Source organism: Mustelus asterias, chromosome 5 (genome assembly GCF_964213995.1).
Source record: "Mustelus asterias chromosome 5, sMusAst1.hap1.1, whole genome shotgun sequence".
Taxonomy (NCBI): domain Eukaryota; kingdom Metazoa; phylum Chordata; class Chondrichthyes; order Carcharhiniformes; family Triakidae; genus Mustelus; species Mustelus asterias.
In genome coordinates, this window is record NC_135805.1 from 86,385,563 (window position 1) to 86,411,196 (window position 25,634).

The following is a 25,634-nucleotide window of genomic DNA, read 5'->3' on the forward strand; positions in this document are numbered from 1 at the left end:
TGGAGACAATACACATCTTTTTAGCCTGTCTTGATGCTCTCTCCACTCACATTGTTTTGTTTCTTAAAGACTTGATTAGTTGTAAGTATTCGCATTCCAACCATTATTCATGTAAATTGAGGTTGTGTCTTTATATGCTCTGTTTGTGAACAGAATTCCCACTCACCTGAAGAAGGGGCTTGCAGCTCCGAAAGCTTGTGTGGCTTTTGCTACCAAATAAACCTGTTGGACTTTAACCTGGTGTTGTTAAACTTCTTACAAGGTTATATAAGGAATTGGTGAGTTTGAATTTCGAGTATTGTGTGACAGTTTTAGTCACCTAGTTACAGGAAGAATGTAAATAAGGTTGAAAGAGTGCAGAGAAGGTTCACAAGGATGTTGCCGGGACTTGAGAAGCTGAGTTACAGAGAGAGATTGAATAGGTTGGGACTTTATTCCCTGGAGCGTAGAAGAATGAGGGGAGATTTGATAGAGGTGTATAAGATTTTGATGGGTATAGATAGAGTGAATGCAAGCAGGCTTTTTCCACTGAGGCTAGGGGAGAAAAAAAACCAGAGGGCATGGGTTAAGGGTGAAAGGAAAAAAGTTTAAAGGGAATATTAGAGGGGGGGGGGGCTTCTTCACGCAGAGTGTGGTGGGAGTGTGGAATGAGCTGCCGGATAAAGTGGTAAATGCGGGGTCACTTTTAACATTTAAGAAAAACTTGGACGGGTTCATGGATGAGAGGGGTGTGGAGGGATATGGTCCAAGTGCAGGTCAGTGGGACTAGGCAAAAAATGGTTCGGCACAGACAAGAAGGGCCAAAAGGTCTGTTTCTGAGCTGTAATTTTCTATGGTTCTAGAAGGGCATAAATGAGCTCAAGGTCTGATTTTGTTTCTGCAACTGAGGGATTGTAGCCTTTGCCCTGAATGAGATCAGCGGTAATACTGAGGCATAGGGTGACTCTGATTGCTCATGATTCTCCTATGTCGAAATTCTTTGAGAGTAGATTTCGTCAAGAAAAGCTTCAAAATACATTCAAAATACTGTTCAAATACTATTCCAGCCTGATTCATTATCTCTGTGCCCTTAAACAACAGTACTCGGAGAGACATCCAAATGGATAATACTCTCAACTATTGGCACACAGAAGAGTTTCTGTGGGATCTACTGAAAGGATTTTAATTTTCTGAGCTAATGTAATCATGTATGTCCCTTGGCCACCACATCTATACACTGATCCAATTCAAGAACTTTTTAATACCTATAATACTTGTAGTTAGTAACCATTGCAATGTTCTCATCATAAATCTTAATGGGAACAGTATTGCTAGCTTTTGTTTCCAGAAGTCTATAACTCGTTCTTCCAGTTTTGATTCCATTTAAGAGAATTGTTATCACCATTTTACAAGCTTCTCCTATGAGACCCACAAGTACCATATTATCAACATGCTTAAGGATTGTTGTGTCATTGCTTTTCGTCCCTTATACAAATGAATGTTAGAATATAAAAGTGAAAATACACGGCCCTGAGGAGATTTCTTACCGTGGGCTCTGACTAAATCCCAGAAACTAAACACCTGTTGGGTCCTGTTGTGAAGGAAATCACTGATCCAAACTAGAAGAATAGGATTGACATCAAGGTTTTTCAGTTGTTCAATAAGCTTGAATGGTTGCATAGTATTAAAAGCTGAAGAGGAATCAATAAAGGTAACGCAAGCATAATTGCTTAATTATCCGTGTGCTGTTGGATCAGATGCACCAAGGTTAGAACATCATCTTCTACTGATGAGGTTGATAGGCAAACTCTAACAGATCGATATGTGGAACAAGAGGATCTGAAAGACATTTTGACAAAATGTACTTGAAACACATCATGATTAATGGTGTAAGAGCAACTGGTCTGTAATCATTCAGCTCAGCAGTTTGCGAGTTCTTAGCAACTAGGACAATAGTGCCTGATTTCCAACAGCAAGAAACAGTATATATGCGAAATAATTTCTGAAATACTGTAGGAAAAGAACTGTCAACTGATGAGCACACACCTTAATTATTTTCCGCATGCTTCCCATGGATTCACTCGCTTGTATTGGTTCTCCACCTCCCATTTGTTGATTATAACACAAGATCCTTCTAATTCATGAAGTACAGAATGATATTTTCTTTAAATTCATCATTTCCAAACTAGCTTAAAAAAAATCATTCACAACATCATGAGGATTATTTGCAGCCAAAAAGGGGTTATTTTTCTTTCAATGCAAAACCTGCCATGCATATCTGTCCAAAACCAGTTATGCAGCCTATCTGTAGACACACCTTTCGCATTCTGAATTTCCTTCCTGGCTTTGATTTTCAGTTCAAGTTTTTCTTGATTCCCTACATTAAATGCAATTTGTTTTCCATCGTTATTACTTTCAAGTCCTTTTGTAATCCAGGGTTTCTCATTTGGCTAGATCTGAATCATTTTGGAAATGAAGCTGTTCACAGAAGATGATATAATCATTTTATGACATCTCTGCTCTTAATTACATATTATCCTCCATTAAAAATATCCCATTTGTTTAGTACAGCTAACTTATCCCAAAATATCTTACCACTGCTCTTCTTTGGTTCTTGTCAATGTTTTTATATACATAACTGATAATGACTAGATTTAAATGTTTCCATGCTTTGTACTTGTGTACAGTGTTGTAATGTACAATGTTTTAATGTAATATTTATGTGACATTACACAACCACTTGCACATTGTTTCTTGCCAACAGAGCTCCTACTTCCTTTGTAATTTTTGAGCCAGACTTGTAAGTGAGTGATTGTAATTCCTTCTGGACCCAAATTACTGTCTGTGGATTTCTCAGAATTTCCCCAGATGATTTTCGCACGAGAGTTTCCAAACTCCGCTCCTAACTTTCCCTTAGCAGTTTGCATTCCGAAATCCAGTCCCGGTTTTCCAAATTACACTTTTAAGGAAAGTCGCTGCTGCACTTTTAACAGAGAAACTGGTATCCAGGTTTTACACCATCGCCTTTTGAGGATTTCTTTGTCTTGATTGCTATACAAACTGTTCACAATTGCTTTAACTCTCAATTACCAGACTCTTATTAAAATGGCATCAAGTTTTTGATTTACCTCTGAAGTCCACTTTCCCACTTTAAATCTGGTTACTGCAATTGTCTCTTTAACACAGAATACTTTGTGCACTCTTCCTTAAATTTTTCTGAACAATATCTTGGTCCCTGTTCTCTTAACTTCAGTCATCTTAAAACATTATTTCTGTCCCAATTTCCTGGTTACCTGGAATGTAGCTGGTGCTTTGGGCAACCTACCTCTTTGCAGCTCCAGTCTTGTCTCGTCTTTCTCCTGGCAGAGTTGTGAGATGTTCACTCCCTGGTGTCTGTCTTCAATATATCCAGCGGAAACTAAACTTTTAAAAGCTTTTCTATCTTCCAAGGCCCCCTGTTGCTAAGCATCCACTCTTCCCCCTCTAACAATAGAATCACATTTGGAACTTAACCAATCCCCACACACACACACACACACCTTTGCCCAGCATGAATCTTAACTCTAGGTTTTACCCTTTCAGACACACAAACATTAAATTAAACCCACTTAAACCTCTACCGTATTTCTAATGTTTACCCATACAAATATAAATCCCTAGAAGTACTTTGTTTTGCTATTATGTAAACACTTTTTGCAACATTCTCCCCAGCCTCAAGAAAATACCTACCTTCCTTGTTGCACTGTCCATTCGCACACAATTCATCAAATATGACTATTTGGATTTGGGATAGGTCTGAGCAATTGCTCAGTACATTTTGGATACAGATTTGACCCTCTGGTAGGACTCGTATGTTTTGTGGACCACTGTAGATTTTGTCCATCATGATATCCAATGACGATTTACAATTAATCCATTGTGTGTTCAAATTTTTAAAGTGCCAAGTAAATATATTGATGAGGATGGTGGTTGGCGAGCAGGAAGAGGATGGGGGCTTCCTGCTCTCCAACCACTTTCCAGTTCTTCCTTTTACATTGCAATGAACTTGTTCCAGATTGCAGGAAACTAAAATGTTTGAGCAGTTTTTAATTGTGACCTTGCAAAACCACATTGCAGAGGTTTATGCTCTGCATTTTTCTGTTGTCTGAAATGGTGTTGTTAAGTGTACACAGTGGGTTCACAGTTTAAATTGGTACAATAATCTTTTAATGTAAGTAATTTCATTTTGAACGTGTATAGTTTTAAGATGAAAAGTTACCTAAAATTGAAATGCTTCAACTGAGATTCAAGTGAAAAAAAACTCCATGATCTTAAATGTGGCAGAGCTCTGTGGCTTTTTGCTATGAGTTCTGACATTTGATTGAAGGACTTTGAACTGAGATAATCTCATTGATCTCAGCGGGCTCTTCATAAATTTTTAATTAAAGTCAGGTGATGGATTTAAAAGTAGTTCTGTTACTCTATTTGCTTTTTAATGTCATAGCCCATAATAAGCTATTTCCCTACATTTTTAACAATCTTTTTTTCATTATGTGGCAGGCTCTTGTTATATGCTGTGGCATTTTCACTGGATGCTGCTGCTGCTGTTGCTGTTGCTTCTGTTGTGGAAAATGCAAGCCTTCAGGAGAAATGGAAGATTATGATGTTATCAATCCTGAAGATTTAGAGGCACAGATTAGAGCAGAGCAAGGTGGTGACGGTGGTAAGTCTGTGCAAATGGTCACTATTTGTTAGCTGTGAAGCTTTATTTCCCGTTAAAATTTACAATGTAAACTATTTACACCAAATTGAAATTTGCCAAAAAGACTCTTCAAAGGACACCACCAAATGAATCATTTGGAAAAGTTAGCCAACCGGTCATCTTTATCCAGCATTGCTGAGCTGTAAATAGTACATGTAAGCTCAGTACATGTAATGATCAGGTTCATTAATCAGTCTTTGAAAGTATAAAGTCCTATGATTCAAGTTCTGGAAATGTTCATACACAACTGGTGCTTTAAACCTACCGAATGTCAAGAGTTTTGTAGATTCTGTCATTTTTGTGATTCAAGATGACAATGTTTTTCTGAAATGTACATATGTTCCCAGAATTTTGTGTAGTATACCTCTTAAATGTAACACAAGTATAAGAATAAATTCCGCTTTCTGTTGCTAACTGTGATAAGAGTTTGATACTGTATAACATTGCACCCAAATGAAAACTTTATATTGTTGACTGCTGGATTTTTGGGTGCTTTTGTTAAAAGTAGAAATAGCATCAAAGATTGTTTGATATTGTCAATAATGGGATAGAATATTCTCAATGTGACAACATGTTTCTTGATGGAATTTGTTGAAAAGCATGTGGTAAAATTGCTTTTCATTGCTAGCAGTTAGCATTAGATGTGCAATCATTCTAAAATAAAATAGTTGATATTTATTGGAATAATGTTAGCTGGGAAGAATTGAAAGCAATGTTATCACCACTAGCCGCTGTTGAATGAGCCCTTGTTAGTGGCGAAGAACCAAGTTTGATGAGGGAGATGAGTAACGATAGAAAACTGGAGCAAGGAATAATCTGTTGATGGAACCCCAGTGTTGTCAAGATAATTGAAGATGACCAATCAAGGAAAAGTTGCACAATTCCTACTTGGAAAAAGTTGCACAATTCCTACTTGGAAAAAGTCTCAAAGAAACATTTTGTCACTCCATTTAGTTGAATACGTTTTAGTGCGTTCATTGTTGGAATTATGTTTTTGAATATTGGTGTCTTAGTGTAACATTGTCACAAACCTTTCAGGTTTCATTTTTGCCACCCAGTGTCAGTATAATATGGGATGAAGTTAAAAGAGGGAATAATTATGTTCCATCTTTTCTTAGTCCCAAATTGTCCTTGTATCAGAGTTCCTAAACTTGACAGTTGGAAAATCTCGATTGTTATAATTGGCTAAGACAATTGTTTGAGCAATTATTGTTGCACTTTTCCATGGATAGAGACACTCTGACTTTGTAGTGCTGTGTGTTTCAGTATATTTGTCAAATAATAAATGGCACTGTGATTTGTGCAAAATTGTTTCTAAACTTCAATTGTTTAGCCCCATTTTTTTAGTTTCAAGTATTTGGTCAAGAAACAAACATGCTATAGAGACCAATAAAGTACAGATTTTATTTAAATTTATTTTAATCTTTGAACACAGCCACTGAGAATCATAACAGGTCTTGCTATAACAATTGAGATGTATAACTCATGCCTTATATAGCAAGAATCTAATGTAGAATGGTGGAATTTAATTATTCCCTCTTCTGACATTTTTCTAATTTAGTACATACACTCTTTCAAAATTGTGTATTTTTAATTTCCTCATTTATGGAAAAGTACGAATGTTTACTCAAATATAAATTGCTTCATTGGGGTTTAATTTCTATGATACAAGACTAAATCCTTCAAAAGGTAGCACAGTGTAGTAGTTTAAAATGTTATTTGCATATAGACCAGATTTTGAGAGCAACAGTTATTAGGTATATCAATTTGAGTGCTCGTGGATCATTTGGACATATGATCTGAGTCAAATTTAGCATCATCACAAAATCGTAATCCTAAAGATTGTAACCTCAAACTCCAGGTTTTAGTTTTTAAATTTTTTACTTGATTTGATCTAATGCTTTGTTTAAATTGTTAAACATGTATATTGTATCCCATTGCATTATAGGAAAGAGGTAGTACAATTTCAGTGAATTAAACTGCCCAAAAATATTTCTTCACTCTATCAAATATCTCAATTTTGATTTAGAAGTAATTTGAACAAAGCTTTGGCTCTTTGATTACTAAGTACAAACTCAGATTTATTGGGGAGGTGGTGGTGCAGTAGTATTGTCACTGGACCAGTAATCCAGTGACCCATAGTAAGGCTCCGGGGACCATGAAGCTATTGTTGATTGTTGTAAAAACCTATTTGGTCCACTAATGCCCTTAAGGGAAGAGAATCTGTTGCCCTTACTGGTCTGGCCTACATGTGACTCCAGACTCATGGTGATGTGGTTGATTCTTAAAATACTCTCTGAAATGGCCTGGAAAGCCACTCAAGGCCAATTAGGAATGGGCAATTAGTGCTGGCCTTGCCAGTGACACTCATGAATGAATAAAAAAGTTAGTATTGTATATTTACTCTTTTGTGCAGGAAATGTTTGTTTTCAGTTTTTTTGTTGAATTTGAGAAAGTGAGCTTTATTCTAAATTGCTTTTTGAGTCGGTGCCAACAAGTGGGTTCCCAGTACACCATCCTGTACATTCGCCTGAGGCAAGTAAAGTCCTCTTAAATAGCCACGCTCTGCCACATCAGTAAACAATTTGCGCAGCACTATAATTTATAACTGTCCTTTTATAGGGTGGAAAATATTGAAAAAATTTAAATAACTAAATATTTCACTTGATGCTGTTTCCTATCACTGATTGACAAACCGCTTCTGATTGGCAAAATTAGAATAATCGCCAACATTTTGAGATGGGCAAGTAGAACTTTACTCCCTACACTTCACTCTTTATGGAGGTGCTTCAGACGGGCATGATCGATTGGATACTTCCCAGTTAATATTGTACAGTTTCATTGTAATTCAAAAGTGGTACATTCTTGGAGATATGGTCAAGTTCACTAGTGTGTATCATGGCTTACTCAACCACTTACTAAATATTTACCAGTTTTAAAGATACTTTATCGTGGTTAACCTCATCAAATTCCCTTAAAATTTAAATCTTTGGCTGTTTTTGTGTAAGATATAACTAGCAAAATTTTCCTTCATATTGCAAGATCTAATCAGAGTTGCGATACCTTGATGTACTAACTTTCATCATGAGGGGGTCCAGTAATTTAAATTGTGTTCAATTAATGCATTTAACATGCAATACAAAGCCATTGCAGGTTAGATCACAAACGATCTACAAAATCAAAAGGTCGGAGCTAAGTGAAGTTTCTCAAACAAGTGGAAGGTGGTGTTCCACATGAATCTGTGCTGGGAGTACTGTTGCTCATGAAATAAGTTGTGTGGAATTCCAATTATCTACTGAATAATTTCCCATTGCTCCACCCTTTGAAATTTGCAACTGATACCAAATAGGGAGGGAGTATACCTTAATGCTGAGGACTGCTCAGTGAAAGATTCATTCTTGGAGGAGGAATAAGGAGCCATTATTTCTTGGAACATAATAGAAGGGGTAGGCCGTTCTACTCCTCAAACCTGATCCGTCATTCAATGTACCACTTTTTGCCCTGAATACTTTTGGATTACAAAAATCTACCCAATTCCATTTTAATGGCAGCATGAATGAGTCACTGACCAATCAAATAAAGAATTCAGTATGAGTTTCTTTACACGGTGCTTGCTACCACATGCAGTGATTGCTACAGATAATGATGCAACAGTTCAAGAAGGCAGCTCATCACCACCTTCTCAAGGGTATCTTGGGATGGGCAATAAATGCTGGTCTACACAGTGACACCTAAACATCATATATTAATGACCTAGATCAGTGATGAGCAACCTAAGCTAGCGAGCGGGCTGCATGAGCAGCTCTCTTTCATCTCAGTGGACAGCAAGCTTGAAGTCAGGCATGCTCAATACCTATGGCCCTATGAATAAGATTGAATACATTTAATGCACGTTGAATATTTCTTAACCAATTTTAGAAAATGCTCAATAACCAATTTTAGAAAATGCTTCATCATTCATATAGTAATAGAACTGGCATCAACTTCAAGCGGTAAAAGCAAACATATTTACGCTTGATTGGACACAGAGGGAGCGTGCATTTCTTTCACTGTCAACATTGACTGCAGTCAGCATGCACCTCACTTCATTTGCTCTTGGTTTACATGTGAATCACTTCAGTCATGCCATTAGTGGCTTTAGTGACTGAAGGCCAGTGACCAGTGGTGTACCACAGGGATTCAGGCTGGGCCCGTTATTGTTTGTCATTTTTATAAATGATAATAGATGCCTATGTGGGGGGGTAGGATCAGTAAGTTTGCCAATGACATGAAGATTGGCCGGGTGGTTAACAGTGAGACGGAGTGTCTTGGGTTACAGGAAGATATAGACGAAATGGTCAAATGGACGGATAAGTGGCAGATGGAATTTAACCCTGAGGTGTGAGGTGATGCACTTTGGAAGGAGTAATTTGACAAGGAAGTACACTATGAAAGGTCTGACACTAGGAAGTTCTGTGGAACAAAGGGACCTTGGCATGTTTGTCCAGAGATCTCTGAAGGCGGGAAGGCAGGGAAATAGGATGGTGGAAAAAGGCATATGGCGCACTCTCCTTTATCAATCGGGGTATAGATTACAAAAGCAGGGAGATCATGATGGAGTTGTATAGAACTTTGGTGAGGCCACAGCTGGAGTACTGTGTGCAGTTCTGGTCGCAACATTATAGGAAGGACGTGAACGCACTGGAGTAGGTGCAGAGGAGATTCACCAGGATGTTGCCTGGGATGGAACATTTAAGCTATAAAGACGGTTGGATTGGCTTGAGTTGTTTTCTCTGGAGCAGGGAAGACTGAGGCCTGATTGAGGTGTTCAAGGTTATGAGGGGCATGGACAGGGTGGATGGGGAGCAGCTGTTTCCGTTAGTTGAAGGGTCAGTTATGAGGGGACACAAGTTTAAAAATGAGTGGTGGGAGGTTTAGGGGGGATTTGAGGAAAAACATGTTTAATCAGAAGGTGCTGACGGTCTGGAATGCACTACCTAGGAGGGTGGTGGAGGCGGGATGCCTCACATACGTAAAGTACCTAGATGAGTTCTTGGCACGGCATAACATTCAAGGCTATGGGCCAAGTGCTGGCAAGTGTGATTAAGGTCAGGGCCCTTCATGCATCGGTTAAGACATAATGGGCCTCTTCTGCACTGTTGTGGATGGAAACCAGTGGAATGTGGCAATTCTCTGGGCAGCACTCAGAATCCTGATGGGCCGCATGTTGCCCACCACTGACCTAGACCTTAGTGTACAGGGCACAATTTCAAAACTTGTGGATAGAACAGAACTCAGAAGCCTTGTGAACTGTGAGGAGGCTAGCGTAGAACTTCAAAGGGGACAGACAAGTTGGTGGAATGGGTGGACGGGTGACCAATGAAGTTCAATGCAGAGATGTGAAGTAATTTATTTTGGAAGAAAGAATATGGAGAGATATTCTCAAGTAAAGGATGCAATAAAGGGGGTGAAAGAGCAGAAGGGTATGGGTGTATATGTACATAAATAATTGAAGGAGGCAGGATGATTTGAGAGAGCAGTAAATAAATCATACAAGGGTTTAAATAATAGCATAGAATACAAGAGCAAGGGGGTTATGTTAACTTTGTAGAAGTTATTATAGAATCATAGAAACCCTACAGTACAGAAAGAGGCCTTTCGGCCCATCGAGTCTGCACCGACCACAATCCCACCCAGGCCCTACCCCCATATCCCTACATATTTTACCCACTAATCCCTCTAACCTACGCATCTCGGGACTAAGGGGCAATTTTAGCATGGCCAATCAACCTAACCCGCACATCTTTGGACTGTGGGAGGAAACCGGAGCACCCGGAGGAAACCCACGCAGACACGAGGACAATGTGCAAACTCCACACAGACAGTGACCCAAGCCGGGAATCGAACCCAGGTCCCTGGAGCTGTGAAGCAGCAGTGCTAACCACTGTGCTACCGTGCCGCCCGTAGCACAAGTATTAGTTTTGCTTCCACTATAATTTTGCGTCCTGCGTTGGGTGCTGCACTTAGGAAGGATGTGAAAGCATTAGAGGTGATGCAGAAATGATTCGTAGGTATTGTTCTGGGGATGAGGAAGTTCAGTTATGAAGATAGATGGGGGAAGTTAGAACTGTTTTGCCTAGAGAAAAGAAGGCTGAGAGGAGATTTAATAGAGCTACTTCAAAATCATGAGCACTCTGGACGCATAGTTAGGGAGAAACTGTTCCCACTCGTGAAAGGATCAAGAATGAAAGGACACAGATCTAAATTAATTAGTAAAAGAAGCAAAAGTGATATGAGTAGTAAGTAGTTAGGGTTTGGAATGCACGGCCTGTGGGTGTGAAGGAGGCAGATTCAATTTAAGCATTCAAAAATATCTTGTTAGGCCTTAGCATTCATTTGGTTTAATTCTGGGTGCTATATTTTAGAAAAGATATCAAGGCCTTAGCAAGGATACAGAAGTGGTTAGTTAGAATGTTGCCATGGATGAGGGACTACTTTTATAGAGAATGATGATCAAAAAAATATTTGAAGGGAACAAATTCAAAGAGCTATGGAGAAAGAATAGTCTTATTGGATTTCACATGTCTGGACAAATCCCAAAAGTAATGGCACCATGTGCATTTTTCTATGTAGTCTACCTTTTACTTTTTGTACAATTGTGCTCTGGACATAGCGGGCAAGATTTTAACCCACTTAAAACCCATTTGCTTACAGAGTAAAAGAAAAATTAAATTAGATCAGTCAAAATGACTGGCTGGGGATTGTTTAGGCCTCTATTTGGGGAAAAAGAGAGCCCTCAGACTATCCTGGTGGGAGATGGATTGAACATTCACAGTGAAGAGGAGATTAGGACCAGGAAACTGGAAGCTATTAATTTGCTTCTGTCACATCTGTTCCAGTGATGCTACCTTCCACAACGTTGTGCATTTTTCCTGAGACGTGTCCAGAGGCAAATTCCAATAGCATTTTCCAGCCGCCTCTTCATTATGAACATTCAATTCCTCTACACCTCTGTCACCCACCAGAACAATATGAGGGCTCTCCTGAATAGAGGCCTGAACAACCCCCATCCTCCTCTGGCTGAACTTGTTCTCTCATTGAACAATTTCCCCTTTAACTTGTCTCACTTCTCCAAAAAGAAGGTTTGACCAGGGCTGCCCACATGAGCCCAGTTATGCCTTGTCTTTTTGTGGTGTTTGTGGAATATTCCTTGTTCCAGTCATCCGCAGACACCCTCTCCCAACTCTTAGACTGTATTGTTGCTGCTCTGTGTTTTCCTTTGAACCTGGAAAAAAAAATCATCAATTTTGCTTCCAATTTCCACCCCTCACACCTTCACAATGGTCATTCACTGACCCTTCCCTTCCTGGACTTCCCTGTCTCTATTTCTGGTGATAGGCTGTTTACCAATATTTATTACACCACCTCATACCTGCAATGTTCCAGTGAAGCCCAATGCAAACTGGAGGAACAGCACCTTATCATCCGATTAGGCACTTTACGGTCTTTTGGACTTAGCATTGAGTTCAACAACGTGAGACAATGAACTCTCTCCTCCATTTGTCTGTAGCTTGTTCTCATGTTTTGCTTTCAGAGAGCGCTGACCCTTGTTCTTCTATTAACATGTTCTGCTAACTGACCTTTATGCTACTATTAACATCTGCCTTAGTCTTTAACACTTATCATTACCACTCCTTTTATGTCATGTTTGTGACATCTTTGTGAAATCTCTCCTGAGCTACCTATCCCTGGCCATCTATTTTGCTTAAACTTTCCTCTTCAATGGTATAAACCCCATTACGTTTCTACCACTCTTAGCACTGAAGAATGGCTCTTTTCTACGTATACCTTGCAACTTGAAAGCAATCTAATGAATTCACTTTGTGTGTTTTATAATACAATATATATTTCCATATATAATGTATTTAGATATATATGCTGTTAATAAGATTTTCTTTTGCTATGAAACCATTGAGAAGGGATTTTTATATATATATGTGTGTATATATGCGCAGTGAAGCAAGAGTGAGTAGTCTACAGAACTAGACAAAAGGGGTTGGTACATGCAATCTGTATAAACATTCACACCACTGTCAGTTGGACTGATCCTGTTTTTTTTTGTTTTATCACATGTAAATTCAGTACACAAAAATCATTAATATAGACCAGTTCTATAAATAAGTGGTAAAGTGAAGTGGCATTAGCTTTGTGATTTTTCCAAAATGCATTTCATTAAGTTTACAATATGATAATTAGCATGTGAAACTGGTTGTTAGAGCTAAAACTTGTACAAGCAAGTACACCTGTGTTTTGCTTATAAAGTTATAAAGAGAAGTTGAAATCTAAGGGAAATTTTTGCTTGCTTGGAACTCATAGCAGTCGAGCATTGTATATTGTCATTTTCAGTTGTTGAAGATTAAGCTAATTCATTTGTTAAACTATGTGGCTAAATAATACTTTTTTGATTAAAAAGCTCCCTGGCTTGTCAGTTGAATCTCGCCTGGAATGAAACATCCTATCCTCACAATACCAAAAATAGAAAAATTGTTGGGGTCTAGTTTGGCTCGGAGTTTCTGTTCTGGTTCCCTCACATTTAGGAGACATGCTGACATTCCCCACACCACACAGAGTGCATTGACAAATTAATCTAAAACCTTTCATTTTTTACCCCCGGTAGCAGCTGTGTCTCCCAATGACACAGGATACACACCTAGCATGTTCCCATATGCTAACCGTTGTATGGATGCAAAATTACTTGATCATTAAAGCATTTCAGAGTATTGAATAATTAACAAGCAGTAACATTTTTCTAAGAATTTTCTTGTTGCTTTTTCATTAGGGAAGGCTGTTATCGCCCAACCAGCACCTAGTTCAGCCCCAGAAAATGCTGATGAAAAACAACTGTAAATACTTGTAAGAGAATTTGAGGGTTTTGACTTCTTGTCATCACTAATGTCCTCAAGCTTGCAAACTAATGATTGCTGCATAGATCATAAAATTTCTTGAAAAACCGCTCCATCAGCTTTGATTGTTTGCAGTCTATCTTACTAATCATTTTATAATCAGAATAGTTATTCCTGTTTATGCCATGTTAACTGTTTCAAATAACACAACAATCTTCATCAGAACCTTCCCTGATGTTACATATTCTCTTGAGGCTCAAATCAGAAGTGTCCCATGTATATTTTCAAAGGCCTCAGGTTTTGCTTGCTTTCCATTTAATGTTGTTGAATGCCTATTGGAAGCCTAAGTACTTAGGGCTGGATGGTGTATTATGTTCCGTTTGGATTAACGTATTAACATTTCAAATAACAGAGCTGATCAATCAATGCAAATTGAGCTTATTTTAAGGGTTATATTTTAAGCATTTTCCATTCAAGTCATACCCAAAGCCAAGGATGCTGGAGAATGCAATGGCTGCACATGCTTAGATTAAAAACATAAAATCCTAGGTTTATTCCTGAGGCTTTGCCGATCTTCACAGCTTCACCCAATATTTTAAGAGTTTCTTCTCTATCACTCCCCCTTTAGTCTCTGGTTGCCTACATAACTAAACACTGCATTTCAAAATAATGCATTGTATGTTACATGTTTTACAATGTATGGGGGGCAAGAAAAGCATTTTTAAAATGCATCTTAATATTCCCTTTCCCTCCCCTTTTCTAAAATTGCTAATTCTGACAGTGATTGTGTAATGATTATTATTTTTTTTAATTGTTTCCATAGAATACAGCAAATTAAGTAAATGCTTGATCAATTACGACCTTGCTTCAAATCACTGCCCCAATGCTGACATTCAAACAATTGCTCGCTTACATGGTAAATGATATGTTGCACATCCAGTGCCTTACTAAACACATGTTCTGATTTTGTTTTGAACTCGTATACCATTTAGATTATCTTAAAGCTGTCCAATGCCTCACCACCACCTTCTCGAGGGCAATTAGGAACGGGCAATAAATACTGGCCTAGACAGCAGCGGCCACTTCCTGTGAATGAATACATTTTTAAAAAATGCATCTGCTGTGCATTTTATGCTGGGGGTATACCGCATCATAAGTAATCAACTTTCTTGTTTTCTTCTTTAGGTGTAAATATCCCGATCATCATTCAACCACAATCAGAATCCGTGGAATCTGAAACGACCTAGCTGTCATCTGACCAAAAATCTGGCTGCAGGATCGATATATAAAAGCAGAGATCCGAAAATTCAATTTAACCAAGGATATTTGAGCAGGGTTCTGAAAATTAATTTTGACTGAACATATATGTAACTTATAGTTTGCCATTTTTTCTGAATGATCATCACAGTCAACCAGCACACTTGTAAATTTGTTTTGTAATGTATTGTACAGTCTACATTTGTGTTATGTCAAACCACAGAGCAACTGAAACATTCTTGTGAGATATAATCTATTTTAAACAAAAGGGTTATTTGGCTGCTTTCTTTTTTTAATTAGCCCTACAGGCTTTTTAAAAACAAGTATCGCTATGTACTCGGTCTGTGGCAGACAGAAATCTTTATAACTTCATATTTCATTCCATTGAACCAGATTTCTGAGTTGGTAAACGAATAAAAATGGTAAGTAAATTCAAGTTGCACTGATTTCAGGCTTTCAAAATACTACATTAGCTATTAGTAAAACACTGATGATTGAAGAAAAATGTATATATTGTACATGTCTTTTGGTCCAGAGTACACTTTTACTATGTTTATTACCAAAGCTGGTCCTTTTCTGAAACATGTGCAAAATGTTAGCCAAATCAAATTTAATTTGGGAATAATAGATATATTGAATATTTCAATTTTAATGGATTAGAAAGTAGTTTCTTCATTGTATAGAGGCTTTTAAGTGTGTAAGTGCAGGACGAATTTGCAGTTATTTGACCAGCCTGATGTTTTTTATTTGAATGACACATCCTATCAGTTTTAAGTGATATTAGAATTATTGTTTCATTAGTTGAGAAACTTCTGCACATTCACCAAAAGTTAGCTCCATAAAGCTTTGGTTTTCTTAAAAATGGCTATTTGACCTAATAAGAATGTACTCTGTACAAAACTGCACTTTTGATTAGTGATTGAAGTTTTGTGCCAAATAGGTTATTTACTTATTGACTCAGTGGATTTAGTTATCAGGAATGTATGTGGGAAGATGTAATCCACAGTCTCTGGATGTATTGCTATGAGCTGAATTGCAGTTGTAAGATTCACTTGACTACTTCAAAAAAGAATTCTGTAATTTAGCCGAAAATTTGAATCACTCAATCGTAAATGAGGAGTGATATTCCGATCTGCAATGCATTTAGCTGTGAATCCAGTGCTGCTAACTATCATCAGAATTTTGAATTATTGGAAGTTTTGAAAAGTAATTTCTTAGTTCAGACTAATGTATTATTGCATTCTCATTTTTCTCCTTTATATTTTTCAAAGTAAATTTTAAGGTGGGAAATATGGATCCAGTTTTGATTTCCTGACATTGAATCTATCAGTCTCTGCCAGACATCCATCTTGTGAGATGATGGTTTGAACCTTAGTGGTCAACTCTGTGTTCAGGGAAACTGGAGTGTCCTTCTCCAGGGTACAAGTTTGGGCAAAATTCTATTGATATCTTGGGCTGCTCAGAAGTCAGGGTTGTCCTGTCGACTTTGTATGTGTCCAAAGGAATGCAAAGCACTACGTTTGGCACTCTTGTTGTTGCAGGAGTTGTCTGAAAGATGACAGAGTTAGATGTCAGTTCACTTTTGGACTCTACTCCAGATTTTCAATCAGGGTTTATTCCCTTAGTCTTCATCTATCCCAAGGTAGTCACAAGGCATTGGAACCATTTTCCCAAAGCTGGGAGTTTGGTTTATGGGTGCCAGTGCATGCCCCACACCCGTGGGCCTGCACACAATGTGGCTAGAGGGCAAACTTCATCCAAGTTCCTCTGAAGCCAGTGTCCCAGTGCTCCTTGCGGCACAGTAGAATACTTGCCAATGGAGATGCAATGTATTAACAGGGAGAGATTTGCACTTTCGGATCTCCTTTTCATATTGCTGCGAGCCAGTGGTACAGGCTAGAAGTGAAAAGCAAACTAACACAAGTGAAAAGCATGCTAACTTTTTTCATCCAAACACTAGGCACATCACATCAAGCTGTTGGGCACGCAGTGACATTGCAGGTATTTGCAGTTCTGTGATAGATTCAGAGTAAAGGTTGATGGTTATTAATTCCAAACCTATACCTAATGACATCTAATAAATTCCATGTAGTTTAATTTACAAATACAAAACTAATTCACTCTTCAGAGTATTTTCCCTTATAACCTAATAATAAAGCCACACTCAAAGATTTTGTTTATTTTCTTAGGTGTCCCAACACTGTTGCGCTAAGAGAACCTTTCTGATATCCTTTAACAAATGGTGAATTTCAGTAAAATGCCATGGCAGCAACTAAGTGAGAAAATTTTGCTTTAATGAGCCACTGACTCGAACATGATTTTTTTGAGCTGGTATTCATGCACACTTGCTGATGACTTTTGCCACATGGGTGGATTTTACAAATGGCATTTATATGACTACTGCAACTGCACATCTTTCTGGATTTTTCTACAATGGTCACTAAAAATAATGAAACAATGTAATTTATAATGAAACTGAAAGAACAAAACTTTAATCTACAGCTTCACCCATAGTGTTGGATATTGATTAATTAAAGTTAACACTGTTCTTTTAAAAGTAATCAGGCTGCTTTGGTGCACATGTAATAGATTATTCCATTTTTTTCATAATTTACAATCAGAAGCAACCAAATCTTTACTGCTTGGATACTGTGTGAAGAAAATACTGTAATATTAAAAGTTGAGTCCTGTAAAATAGGTTTGGGTGCTGTCACTAAATAAAATGCCAACGAAAATGCTTTTCCAAGAATCATGAAATGTATGTTTAGTCGATGCACACAATATAATTGATAAATGACAGAATTTGCCACTATTTTTATTGGACTACCTAATTGTAAATACTGGAACCCGTGTGCTACATTTACTATACTGAACTTTTAAAATGTTCGTTTAACTGTATACATTTTATTACTGTGCATAAAGTTTCCATACTTTTGCATTTTCTGAAGTACATGTTTACAGCTAACAAATCTCAGTAATGGAATTTATTCTGTAGTAAACTATTTGAGACAGACTAAGCAGAAAAGGTCTCCAAAGGCTATAGCAAAATATTTTTAGTACTCATTTGAAATACCTTTAAGTCACTGACTCATTCAGGTTTCAGGTAAGAATATGCCATATATAAATGTGAACATTTGATGAATCCAGCTCAAGTAAAATCTTTATATACTTGTGTTTTCCAATTCCTGATCCGTTCCAGAAAATAAGTAGTTTTCCAGCAGAGACATGCAAGACATTTTTGGTCTACTAACCCTCTGAACATTTGAATTGGCTTCTAATTACAAATCTGGAGAAAACTTGTTCTGTTAAGTAAGCGTGGTCTAACCAAAGGCAGTAAGTCTGCACGAGTTGCTTGGCATTGCTTTGGAGATTAATACCTGAGAGTTGCATAAATGTATAATACTGTATGAAAACAAAATAGCCATTTTTAACTTTAGTCATCTAACAAATTTATGCAAATCACTTTTACAAAATGTGTACTTTTCACATGATTGTCATTACTGTGGACGAACAAGGTATATGGCACCTTTTTGGCCAGTATTGTTTATTTTTCTATCATGTTCTGAAACTTTAGAACTGTAATTTTTTAACAAGGTAGTTTGAATTTTTAACATCTATGCTGATAATCCATGTTTCCATGAACAAAGGGTTAACATTGATACCCAGATAGCATAATTTGTACGTCACGCAGTGATTACAGAAGAATCTTTAATCAGTGACTAATATTTGTTCAGTTGCAATGTATGAAAACAGGAATCAATTATCCTTTGCTGAGGCACATGTTTTATGTCATTTCCCTCTATCATGGAAAAATCTTCTGTTTTAACTATTCTGAATTGTCTTAGTTATTGCTGTTTCATGTCTGGGATGCAAAGTTAATTTGGTAATGAGGTTCTCGTTTACAAATCCTATTTTATCAACTTTTTAAAACCATACACAGTTTTGTTGAATATTTCAAGGTTTGAAATTTCTTGTGGCACGGTTCTGTAGCATAGATTTCACTGAATATTCTGACCCAAGTGGATTTTTTTCAACAAATGCATAGTCCTACTTTATTTTAATTGTTGCTTATAGAAGATTTTGCATACTCACCTGGATCGTTTCGGACAACTTATTTTGAATACAAATAACTGCATAAGAAATTGGTTCATTTCACAAAATACTTTTTTTTCTCATCTGCTTTAAACACCCTTTGCAGCTAACATTTCTGTTGTAACACTGTTGTGGACTATAGGGGGCACAACATACCATTGAGTGTTGAATTTCCTCTTTGAAATATAATTGTGGTTAAAATTGTTGAGCAACTTTTTTTAAGGACAAACTAAATCTGTAAAAACCAAAACTTTGATCAGTGTATCATTTATACAGAATTATAAAAGTGTTTGGGATGGAGAACAACTAAACATTATTAAAACATTGATTAACATTATCCCTTTAAACCGCCATTATGTAAAGAACCCGTCATTCTGAATATGCATTAATGATCTAATCTGAACGCAAGGATTCTGCATTAACATTTGTTTGAAAGTTTTCTGAAGGAAAAATGTAGTACAAAGATCTATCTGATAGTGGAATTTGGAAACCAGTGTTTCTACCACAGAACAGGATTACAGCTCCAGTATGCTCCTGACAGTTACATGTTTATTAATCCATCCACTAGAAATCTAAACTGCATTTTTCCTGGAAATTACACATGTGCAACCAAATCTTATTTTTGCCCAGTGTATATAAGTTGATTTCTAAGGCTTTAAACTGGTGAAGTCAATGCAAAAAAACCCTTTTTTTTTTGAAGCTTTTAAAAAAATTCCACTTGTGCTCACCTCAGCAAATATGATTATTTATTGTGCCAGATGAATAACATGGGGTGGTGGTGGGCGGGAGTGGGGTTCTAAATTGAGCATATGCAATGGGGTGGGGGGAGTAAAATGTCCCGCTTTTTAAGAAAAAGACGGTTTACATATTGCAAATGTCCACATTGTTCATGGGAGATGATGGCCAAGTCACACAGGTTATCTACAGCAGTAAATGTTAAGTGCTTCCTTTTATGCTGTCAGTGTCATTTGATCAGAATGAAGGTTAATATTTTGAACAGTTATATTTTTTTGTTATGTATCTGTTTACTGGATCAGGGGCTACTTAGTACTAAAACATGCTTTAACATTGTGCTGTTTAGGGGTGAAGTTGTACTGCAAAGCATAAACTGCAACTGTTGATTACTGAATATAAGTGTATCTGCCAAATAAAATACAGGGCATTATAACTCCCAGGTTGGATCCTGCCCCTACTTGAAGCGGCAGTAATGTTAGATCACGTCAAAAGAGTTTCCCACTGCTTGGGCTTGATGCCAATTAAGTACAAGTCCAGTGTAGTTTTAACTAGTGTTCCAGATCCCGTATACCCAATATTTAGACTTGAAATATCTGGAACCTAGCTCTATGCATGAAGGAGTATGCAGGCACAGAGCTCCCAAATTGTTGTGAAAAATGTAATTTGAAGCCAGGCTGACTGCCTGGAACTATTCTGCAGCTGTTACTGTACCCTAAAATAAGTCAAGATCAAAATTTAAGTTCTTGCCAAAAAAACTCCAATCATGAATTCATAACCTACTGTCTTTGGGGTTAAATGTGAGCTTATGTGCAATAGTGCGCTTAATTAATTTTAAGGCAATAGTTTTGGAACTTGACCAGCCTTCATGTTTGTGCTCAAAGTGATGAGAAACATCTGAAATGTGAAATTAACTCATCTGGTGGAATCACTGTCTAATGCTCTCAATTCTGGACAATATGTCTGAAATAAATATGAAAACATTACTAGAATTATTTAGCAAATCACTGGCAATAGTAAGTGATCTTGTTCCTTTCTGAAGAATTTAGGATTATTTTGTTTAGGTACAGAAACTTTAGGTACAGCATTTCTGGAATTGCACTAAATACTGGAACTGTTTGCTCTGAATAATATCCCATAATGTCTTGTGCTGATTGGCCATACTCCATGAATTACTGGAATTGTTTTTCTCAAAATGTTTAAATATATTATTTGTATATGCAATTTTGAAACTTGATGGCAAAAATTTTGTACAAACAAATTTAGTTGCTTTGAATTCAAATGTAATGCTATGCAAATTTAGTCTGATGTAGGGTTTGCCTCTGGAATTCTAAGTGTACAAGAGCATGTGCCATGTTACTCTGAACTTTGTGTTTTCCTAACTGTTTATCATGTATATATATTGTCTGCTTAGAATGTTACCCAACAATGGGATTTTGGGGAAGTCAAGCTCCTCACAAAGTGAGACAGCTTCCTTTTAGTAAACCATATTTTTTTAAAGCATCTGTGGCAGATTTTCTTACAGTTCTCTAGCCTACTAAAATTAAGAGCTGTTCAGAGCTGGTTTACCTGTTGCAAATAGGAATGTACAGTTAAATCAGCCAATAGGCCAAGAACCAGTGAAGCTATTTTGAAAGATCATTGGTTCAGAAAGAAAGTTAACGGAATTTAGTTTAGTGCAGTGCTTCTTTGTTAATTATGTCCAACATTTTTTAATTCTTCCATGGAATGTGGGTGTCGCTGGCAAGGCCAGCATTTGTTGCCCATCCCTAATTTCCCTTGAACTGAATGGTTTGCTAAGCCATTTCAGAGGGCATATAAGAGTCAGCCACATTGCTGTGTGGCTGAAGTTGCATTTTGTCCAGATCAGATAAGCACAGCAGATTTCCTTCCCTTTAAAGCATGGGAAACTATTCTAGTAACAATGTAAATCCTTTATGGAAGGAGAGGTCATGATTTCTGTAGTTTGCTTTCAAAATCATGCAAGATAAGTGAGCTTCAAATTTGGACTAAAACATATCACTAAATGTAGGTAGAAAAGGATGCTGTCTCATTGTTCACATTTCTATATCCAGAAACGGTTTGAAGGGAGTTTTATTTTGCTCCCATCTCTTGTATTAAGGCTGTGCTGTAATGAGAAACATCCACTGTCATGAAAATTCTGAACTATGTTTAATGGTTAACGGGCTTAGGGTATTTTTCAATTGCATTTTTCACTATATAAAGGGATAGTGAATATTCATTTATAGGGAACTGAGTGATATTACAATTTTAATCTAGACTGGGCTGTGTCTGGATTTGATGTGATCAGAATATATTTTGTACAATTTTCTCATGAAAGACTTGACAATAAATGTGGATTCCTAATATTTTGGCTGGCATGTGTTATGGTTTAATGTAATTTTTTGCAAGATTTTCACGGATAAAGAAGGCTGTTAAATGTTTGTTGGTAAATTTTACAATCGTTCCTTATGTTCCTTCTCTCAATGACCCCCCCCCCCGCCGATAATAATAACATCTTTGATCTACAAAGTGTTCAGGTGGAGTATATATACATGAAATGCTGGAGTTCTGTTGCTTGAGCAGAAGAATGTCGAATCAGAGGACTAGTTGGCTACAAATGAAAAAGAATTGCAACATGCTACTGTGCAAAGGGACCTGGGGGTCCTTGTGCATGAGATGCAAAAACCCAGTCTGCAGGTGCAACAGGTGATCAAGAAGGCAAATGGGATGTTGGCCTATATCGCAAGGGGGATAGAATATAAAAGCAGAGATGTCTTGCTGCATCTGTACAGGGCATTGGTGAGGCCGCAGCTGGAATACCGTGTGCAGTATTGGTCCCCTTATTTGCGGAAGGATATATTGGCCTTGGAGGGAGTGCAGAGAAGGTTCACCAGGTTGATGCCAGAGATGAGGGGTGTTGATTATGAGGGGAGACTGAGCGGATTGGGTTTGTACTCGTTGGAATTTAGAAGGCTGAGAGGGGATCTTATACAGACCTATAAGATAATGAAGGGGCATAGGTACATATATCTTCAAAAGTGGATTTCAGCTCAACAAAGCCATATAATGGCAAATGGGATTCTGAGGTTATACACAAAAGCATTGACTATTCAAGTAAGGGTGCGATACTGAAATGGTCAATCCACAATATGAATATTGCACACATCTGGGCACTTCATTATAGGACTAATATTAGAGTCAGGGCAAGGGTGCAGCTAAGATTCATTAGCACATTAACAAAAGCTCAAAGGAACCTGTCTTTAATACAAAGATAAAGGGAAGTTTTAAACATTTGCAACATCATGAACAGTTTTGAGAGGATAAACAGTGACTGCTTGTTTCCACTGGTAGTAAATTAGTAACTAGGAGACATTGGCCAGACTCTTCCCTGCCCCCGAGCAGCAGGAAGCTTAATTGGCAGGGGAACCTAATTTGCTGTGAGGTCAAAAATCATTTTCCCAAAAGTGAGATGAACTTTTATAATAGGTTCTTGGGTTCTTAAAGATGTGGTCGAGCCTCCAAATGAACAATGTAGGGAAGTGATTTTGCATGCATCGGCGTGACATGCATGCTTACTAAAAAACCAGTCCACCAGAATTCAGTTCCGTGCCAGTCAGAACCCAGAACATTGAAGTGAATAACAGCAGCTTTAGCCTTGATGACTGCTTACAAATGTCAGCCTCCTGATTGAGATTGGGTGCCAGTAGGCCAAGCTGTGCAGAGACCGGATGGGAGGCAGGATCACATGGAAAGATGGTGGGGCGGACGGGAGGGGAGGCTGACTGGAGAAGGGTGGAAGGGAATGAGAGGGTGCAGGGATGTGGGATGGATTGAAGGGCCACACTTGTTATGTCTGGGGTCCTGCGGTTGGGTGGGGGAAGAGGCTTCCAGGCAGAGATGGTGGTAGAGATGGTTCTAGAGGGCAGGATCAATGTTTTCTAGGGTGGGGTCCTAGGGGTTGAACTGCGGGTAATAGACAGTGGAGGGAGCAGTCACAGTGAGGGGTGGGGTGGGATGCAGTAGGGTGATAGAAGGTCATAGAAACGGATAAACAGCTGGCTTGGATAATGAGAAGGGTTGGGGTCAGGGTGGGCTTAAGTGCAGTAACAGGTTTAGGCTAAGAGGGCAGAGAAGACATATGGAGGGTTACATGAATAGTTATGAGTTCAAGACTAATCGGAGAGTGGGGTGGTTCAAGAGTGACAGAGGGAAGAGGAATGATTACATTGGGCCAAAGATGGTTGGGGGGAGAATTTGGTGGGTGATAGGGAGGGTCGCTGGAGCATGTCGGGAAAAGTTTCACACCATTTTTATTACCTGTGAATCTTCAAAGTAGAAAGAGTCTTTTCAGGTGGCTGGAATTCAAAATGACCACAATTGGCTGACTAAAGGGACATCCTAAAAATGGAGGCAAAAATCATGCTCAGTTGTTACCCCCTCTATGGTGTATCCCACATGGCATCAGGTTTTCTCCCTGACTCATGGGTCTCATAAAGATCCTAGAAAACCCGGGAGCTGCAGTAATCTCACCTCCTGGGATAACCCCCGAGTCCCTGGAATAAGTCTGAGGAACATTGCAATCCCTTTGTGTGGTCAATTTTCCCTTGGTAAGAAAATGAACAGAACAGACAGTTATACAAGTGAGGTCGCAGCAAGGCTGAAGTCTACTGCCAAAGCGCTCTCATCCTACGCTATCAATCTTGCAATCAAAAGCAATTATGTGACTTTAATTTGCATATAGATTGGGCTAATCAAATTAGTAATGATACTATAGAGGAGGAATTCCTGCAGTGTGTACAGGATGGTTTTCTGGACCAATAAATTGAGGAATCAACTCAAGAACAGGCCATCCGAGACTGGGTATTGTATAATGAGAAAGGATTAATTGTCAGTCTGGTTGTGTAAGGCCTCTTGGGGATGAGCGACATAATATGAGAGAATTATTCATCACAATATGTGGTTGATTTTGAGACGAGGGTCCTGATTCTAAGAGAAATCTAAATGGTATGAGGCACGAGTTGGCTATGATGGATTGGGGAATGTTACTTAAAGGGCTGATGGTGAGTAGGCAATGGCAAACATTCAAAGAGCACACAGGTAAAATGCAACAATTGTTCATTCCTGTCTGGTGCAAAAATAAAACAGGAAAGGTGGTCGAACCATGGCTTACAAGGGAAATTAAAGATAGTATTGGATCAACTAAGAGGTGCATATGTTGCTGAATTCTAACCTGCTCCCAATCCTCAGGTCTGCTGTTTTTTCTGGCCAGAGGACAAAGGGATAGATTAAGAACGGGAAAACAGAGTACAAGAGTAAGCTTGCCGGTAACATAAAAACTGACTGTAAAAGCTTCTATAGGTATGTGAAGAGAAAAAGATCGGTGAAGACAAATATCGGCCCCTTACAGTCAGAAACAGAGGAGTTTATAATGGGGAACAAAGAAATGGCCGACCAGCTAAATACATACGAAGGAGGGGACACAACATACTAGAAATGTTGGGGAACATCGGGTTTAGTGAGAGGGAGGAAATGAAGGAAATCAGTTTTAGTAGGGAAATGGTGTTGTGGAAATTGATGGAATTAAAGGCTGAAAAATCCCCAGGCCCAATAAGCTACATCCCGGAGTGCTCGACGAAGTGGCCTTGGAAATAGTGGACGAGTTTGTGGTCATCTTGTAAGATTCTATAGACTCTGGAACAGTTCTTGTGGGTTAGGGGCTAGCTAATGTAACCCCGCTATTTAGAAAGGGACGTAGAGAGAATACACAGAAATATAGACCAGTCAGCCTGACGTCTCTAATGGGAAAAATGGTAGAGTCCATTATAAAAGATGTAATAACAGAGCACTTGGAAAACAGTGGCAGGATCGGACAGAGTCAGCATGGGTTTACGCTGTCCAGGAATGACAGGAGGTGCAATTCCCCACCAATTACATTAGGAGACCTTCCC

The 25,634-nt window shown here is 38.2% G+C and overlaps 1 protein-coding gene across 2 annotated transcripts in view; it reads left to right on the forward strand.

Annotated features, from left to right (window-relative positions):
- The window catches only part of dnajc5ga (DnaJ (Hsp40) homolog, subfamily C, member 5 gamma a), a 40,959-nt gene extending 23,444 nt beyond the window's left edge, over positions 1 to 17,515 (forward strand). Inside the window, exons 4-6 of one of the 2 annotated variants that reach the window (XM_078212963.1) lie at positions 4,519 to 4,681; positions 13,539 to 13,612; positions 14,788 to 17,515. In XM_078212963.1, coding sequence (XP_078069089.1) covers positions 4,519 to 4,681; positions 13,539 to 13,606 — 231 coding nt within the window. In that variant the 3' untranslated portion in view covers positions 13,607 to 13,612; positions 14,788 to 17,515. The remainder of the gene's footprint in view (positions 1 to 4,518; positions 4,682 to 13,538; positions 13,613 to 14,787) is intronic. The other variant, XM_078212964.1, reaches the window with a different exon arrangement.
- The last annotated feature ends 8,119 nt before the right edge of the window (positions 17,516 to 25,634 follow it).